Below are 6,000 nucleotides of genomic sequence, written 5' to 3'. Positions count from 1 at the left end.
CTATTTTCTGTCTAAGTAAGAATTGCAACCTAGACAGACGCTTAGACAAGTTTGGACGGGGTTAGGCGGGTGCCTAGACAGTCTACACAAGCGCCTAAGCAGGTCTAGATCCTCTTTCTTAACTATCAAACGCCTAGGGAAACCGGAATAGTGGCCGACGGTCTAGTCCCTAGGCAAAGATTCTTAGAACAGTGTTTTTAACAAAAAGTATCAATAAAGACGTTTCCGGAAACGCTGATCGTTTTTATAACCCTTCTTCCTTCCACATAAAATGAAAACGATTAAGGTTACCAAAAAAATCAGATGAATCTGTGCATCAAAAACCCGTAAAATGCAAGTGATTTTCGCAACACTCTTCGACCCCAATGCTTAAATATGCACTAAAACACTTGCGTAATCGACAAACGACCGAAACAGTTCCCAAGTCTTCCAAGTTGAAGCCATGCCTGGCAACATTTCATGCTTTACACACAAAAAAGAATACTTGTACATGCGACGGGCCAATTCTATAAATCGAATATTGTACTCAAATATATATGAACAATTGCAGGAATGAAGGTTAGCCATCTGAATACCGTTTGTCTAACTATCGAAGATCAATAACGTCAAACTTTAGATTGGGGTTCATATAAACATCTGCACAGGTCTTGTAGATGGGTCCACCGTCTGGTGGCTGATCGTGTGGATGAAAACCACGGTGCTGGCACTGTCTAATGACTGACATGCCGCCTGGGTTTGTCAATCGGAAAATGCCATGGGTTCTGTACATGTGAAAAAACAAAAGATATTGTACCAAAACTAATGCAAGGCCAGTAAGAATGATGTATACGGTCACACCACCAATAATGCAAGATATTCAAGGAGATGTGATCGATCTTTTACCTTGAACCACCTTGTGGTGCCATGACAATTGCAACAGCTTCCGGCAACATAATCTGAACATGGAAGAAGCATTTGTGTAAACCACGGTTTTATAATTTTGTACATTTACATCTTAGCTTCTGTCTATATAAAATAAATTTATATCCTCTAAGCACTTAAAAGTGGTTTCCAACTGAGATAAAGAAAGCAATGCACAGAAGATAAAAAGGCATTCACCTGATATGAATAATGGGTATGGAGATCAATTGACGACATGAAGCAAGACTGTGTAGGATGCGTCTGAAAATTGTGCCATAGTGAACAATTGAATGGTCAGCATAATGATTGGAACTAAAAGAGAATCCCAGGGTAAACTTATGCATATATAGATTAGTCATTGAAACAGATGCAACTGCAGACATGCTTTTTATCATATTACATTTACATATTATCCTTTAAACGAAACCAGGAGTTATGGAAATGTTACTATTTTTGCTAAATCACAAACAAATCAAATATGAAACTGGCTTTAGTCCATGAATCAGAGGAAGGTCAAAGCATGATGTTTTCATCAGCGATTGAAAATACTCACATGTATCCAGCCAAGAGGAAAGAGAGATTGTTTATCCTGAATTTCAAATATTTCCTCTTCATTCGTGGCCTGACACTGTTAAGAAAATGTACAGTGGACAAGAGTTATATCTCCAGGCCAAGTATACTGATATGTGAGAACAAAACATGAAATAGTTCAAAAGGCACAAAACTGCCACACCGAATTCGAAGTTGACTCCTGTTTGGGTATGATGAGAGCTGTAACATAAAATTTTCTGTTTTTCTGACAAAAGACGTATAAAAACATTAGTATCTTAAGAAGTCAAAGACTTTGAGCAGTAAATTAGTTACGCAGACTTACTAGTGAACCTCCTAGGATGCCACAAGTCTCTAAGCTCTTGTCAGTATTTGACTTAGCCAGCTTCATGAAATGTTCCATCATTGTCGTTGACTGCAAAGAGAAACAAATTATTAGGTAAAGGGAGAACCTACAGGTTTTTGTCAATGTCATTGGTTTTCGGCATACCTGATCAAATAATTATCAGAAGTTTTTATCATCAGAAAGATCTTGCATTTAAAAATTTCTAATTTTTTGTTCTGACAAACAGCTGAAAGCCCAAAAGGGGAGAAAATACAGTAAACATTAAATAACTTGTCATGAATCTTACAATATGTAATTCCAGGGGAGATTCAGCACGAAGAAGTTCATCTGATGAAAGAGTCTCCAGTTCACATTCTACCTCGGAGGCTTGAGATGAAATTGCTGGGATCAAATCTTGTACTTCCGCAAGAACAGGCGGAGGAGAAGGCTGTCTGATAAGTTTTGTATCATCAGGAGTTTCTGTTGATTCAAAAGAAATGAGGGAGCAAAGTTCGGCTGTACAATCCTTCTGGCCACCATCAGTAGTCTGGCTAAGAATTGGTTCCAAACTTGACGTTTCAGGTTCCAAATCGCTAGCGTCATTTACATTTGTCTTTCCATCTTTTATAATTGTATGTTCATCTTCTACGGACTGCCCCAGTCTGTTTGCCCAGAAAAATGATCAGAAAGTATAAACTCTTTAAAACCAGAAACATATCAGGAATGAGAACTGCCTGGAATGTTTAAAAATCAAGTTCCCGTTTGAACAATCACATCACTCCATGAAAAAAGATAAAAAGAATTCCTATACCATTATTTAGATCCATTGCAACTGCAACTAGAGGTACAGAAGAACCAAAAAAGAGCCTCAGAAAGTTAACCAGGAGACATACCTTGGGATTTCAACAGGAGTTAAGTCTAAAATACTTGGATACCGAACCTACAATTTAAAAGAAAAGTGAACATTCCTTTTTTCTACTTTGAACCAAAAGCAATAATCAGATAGCATCATACCCCTGTATCACTTCTGGGTGGCTGCCACTGTCTGTTAAGCCCATTTGGGCCCAAAACAGAATGTCTGGAAAGAGTTTCCTCATTTGGACGTGGAACTATGGATCTACAAAAGGCAAACAAGCAAGGGCAATCAAGATCAGGAGCATTTCATAATATCAAACTTAACTCATTTTCTCACTGTCCCATACAGTACATGTGTGGCAAATATGCGACGAGACTGAAAGCATAAACAAAAAGAAGGTTCAAATGCAATGAACATGCAGAATAATCTTGGCCTCAGATAAGATGGCTCTCAAAATGCTTTTTTTTTTTTTTTTTTTCCGTTAATATGCAGCTGGAAATCCTTTTTAAAATTCCACATGTACATAGAAGGTTATATGCATGATTATCCCGATTCCAGAAATCCTCGAATTACCCTCTCATGGAAGTAAACTAAATTTTGTGCGTAAAGCATGTAGGGCATATTCTTAGTGTTTTTATAAGAGTATAAAGAAGATACCTTTGTAAAGTATATAAATACTTACAGTTTGCGAAATTGATGCTCCAAAGGCCTGGCATAGGAAAATTGTTGAGACCTTAGAGGTTGATGGACAAGTTCTCTTGCAGCTGGTCCTGCTGCCTGTCATACATGGAATATCATAAGGAAGTAAAAATTGTTTCAACAGGAAACATATAATAGTATCAGTCGGAAGCAAAGTATAAGGAGTAAATAAAACTGGCAGGCAACAGAGTCAAAGAACGAAAATTGAAATCAGTAGTTTCCCCTTTTTTTCTTATGAAACACATCTAATGTCCGCTAGTATGATAAAGAAGTAAGCACTAACTGTACCTTGGTTGCATCATAGCTAATCAAAGATTGCTTCTTGAGAGGGGATGCCACAAAACCAATTTGGTGATTATGGCTCCACCCGTTGTTCAACTTTCCATTTATTCCGTTACACTCATCGCTCTTCTGTTTCACTGTTGGCTTAAGCTTCTGTTTCACTGCTGGCTTGAGCTCCTCGAGCTCATTCAGAGCATCAAACAATTTCTAAAGCAAAAAACCGAAATTATAAAGTGTATCGAAACAGAGAAATGAAAATAACTTTTATTATAACTAAAGATGATATGATAAAATTACCTTTTTCAAGAAAACCTTCTCTCCTTGAACAGATACTCTATAGTCCCGATGACACGGTATTGTCTCAGAGACCAAACTGAAGTAGAAAACCAAAAAGTTTCACCGTTATTTTTACGCATTTTTGCGTATCTCCTCCAACATTTTGTGTATACTGTTGCCCTACTTCATATAACCTAGCTGATTGTATAATTAATTGAGTGGTGCTTTCATACGTACCTTGAAAACCTTAGTAGCATAATGTATAGGTCTATAATATTCTTCTCGTGTCGAAATATGTCAGCCTTGAAATAGACAAATTTATTAGGAGCTGAAAAGACATTTTAAACGAAAACAAGAAACTAAACTGTGAGGGAAATACATGTTTAATCATATTCATGTAACATAAAAAGGACAAGAATCTCAAAGGAACAATAAAAGATTGATATCATAATCTATATAACATTGGAATATTAAGAGGAAAATGCACTTTGGTTTACATTATAGCGGCACCGGATATGCACGCATGGAGGACATGTATTAGAATTTAGAATATGAATGCACAAGATAGTATGCATTGACACCAGAATAGCAAAGCCCTCACTACAAAACCAATAAATTTCCATAATTTGCGTGTGTCAAACACGGAAACTGTCTAGAATGTTGCTCTTGTTCTCGCCATAGAAACTGCATTACTTTCCTTTATGTAGTTATTTCCTACTTGAATGTGAAGAAAGTTGAGGTTCCACTATAAAACCAATTGGCAATATGAGGAATAGCCCAATTACTTATAAGCACATGCAAGGTCTCTCCTTTCCCAGATGTGTGATTGATACTCACTGCCCCACATGTGACGAATTTTCAAGTCTAGCACGTGGACAACACAAATCGGATGACATAGATCACATGTAGCTGTTGGGCTTCACACGAGAGACAACTTGCTTTGATACCATAAAAAATAAAAAATAAAAGTTGAGGTTCCACCCTACTTATAAGCACATGTAAGGTCACTCCCTTCTCCGACATGAGATTGATACTCTCAACAAAACGATGATCCCTACAAGCGATCAAATTTGTTGTTTCTGTTCTTCTGCAACTATTTTCTGTGATCCCATTGATCCTTCGGGTCCTATCGACCGAAAGCTACAAATTTAAATTCTTGACATCCTCCGAAACCCTAATGATCTATACAACATATTGAGCTTCTGAAACTCAAATTACATATAATTCTCATATCTAAATAAATAAATAAATAAAGAGAGCAGAACGCAGCATCTAAAATCCAAATTCTACTTCCACATAAGTAAAATTAACAAAATTAATTCGAAATTACCAACCTGAATTCTAAATTAATGGAAATTTAATTCACAAAATTGCTGATAAATTAAGGATGGAGGGAGATCGAGTGAAGTGAAACCTGCTTAAGGACATTGTTTGCGATCCGAAAGTAAATACGCAGAGGAATCCGATTGTCGACATCGAGTCTCTGAGCAGTCGCAGCAATGTTAATTCTATCGGAAGAAGACGACGACCTCATCTTCTAATTTCCCAATTTTTTCTTTCTTTCTACACACGCAACATACTCTGGGATCGAGAAGCGAGGGTTTTCTCGTTCCAATGCCTGCTTCTGAGTATGGAAGCTCGGGGGAAGGTCGTCAATGGCGGCTTCGTGCTCAGAGGAAAAAGAGGTGAAGAAAGGGTGCGTTGCAAAGGAGGATGTAATTCTAACTCTCTCGCGGGGGTACATTGGGAAAGATGTAAAAATTTAAAAAAAATTAAAGGACAAGGAATTGAAGAGATAATAGTAGATTGTATTAACGATCTCTAGATTTTAATCAAATTAGATCAATGGTCTCTTAACCAAAAATTTATTATTATTGGTCTTTTAACTTATTAAAATGTGTAGCTATGATCCTTTTCGTTAACTTCATTAAAATTTTGTCAAAATGAGTTATGTTGGAATGAATATTACTACAATTGGGGTCCCTCAACTCATCAAAATGTATAACTATGGTCATTTTCGTCAACTTCATTAGAATTTTGTCAAAATGAGTTATGTTAGAATGACCATTGCTACACTTGGGTTAAAGTTGAGAGACCATTGCTCCAATTGGAT

The 6,000-nt window shown here is 36.9% G+C and overlaps 1 protein-coding gene across 1 annotated transcript; it reads right to left on the bottom strand.

Moving 5' to 3' along the window:
- Nucleotides 1–238: 238 nt before the first annotated feature.
- Nucleotides 239–5,601, bottom strand: LOC137712901 (AMSH-like ubiquitin thioesterase 1). Its single transcript, XM_068452092.1, has 14 exons — nucleotides 5,302–5,601; nucleotides 4,125–4,189; nucleotides 3,909–3,984; nucleotides 3,618–3,818; nucleotides 3,313–3,407; nucleotides 2,789–2,891; nucleotides 2,668–2,714; nucleotides 2,082–2,436; nucleotides 1,775–1,864; nucleotides 1,634–1,696; nucleotides 1,454–1,528; nucleotides 1,099–1,161; nucleotides 883–935; nucleotides 239–761 (listed from the first exon to the last, which is right to left on the bottom strand). The coding sequence occupies exons 1-14, from the start codon at nucleotides 5,419–5,421 to the stop codon at nucleotides 587–589; spliced, it is 1,581 nt and encodes a 526-aa protein (XP_068308193.1). The 5' UTR covers nucleotides 5,422–5,601; the 3' UTR covers nucleotides 239–586.
- Nucleotides 5,602–6,000: the final 399 nt, after the last annotated feature.

This window comes from Pyrus communis, chromosome 13 (assembly GCF_963583255.1).
Source record: "Pyrus communis chromosome 13, drPyrComm1.1, whole genome shotgun sequence".
NCBI lineage: Eukaryota > Viridiplantae > Streptophyta > Magnoliopsida > Rosales > Rosaceae > Pyrus > Pyrus communis.
The sequence above is the reverse complement of the archived record's forward strand: the minus strand, read 5'-3'. Positions and strand labels throughout refer to the sequence as shown.

What these genes read in the sequence shown, in the direction of transcription:
- LOC137712901 (XM_068452092.1), bottom strand. Translation starts at nt 5,421, where the DNA reads ATGAGGTCGTCGTCTTCTTCCGATAGAATTAACATTGCTGCGACTGCT. An exon ending in GAGCATCAATTTCGCAAACT is followed by an intron (nt 2,892 to 3,312) that starts GTAAGTATTTAT and finishes TGCCTTTTGTAG; the next exon opens with ATCCATAGTTCCACGTCCAA. An exon ending in ACTCCTGTTGAAATCCCAAG is followed by an intron (nt 2,437 to 2,667) that starts GTATGTCTCCTG and finishes CTGGGCAAACAG; the next exon opens with ACTGGGGCAGTCCGTAGAAG.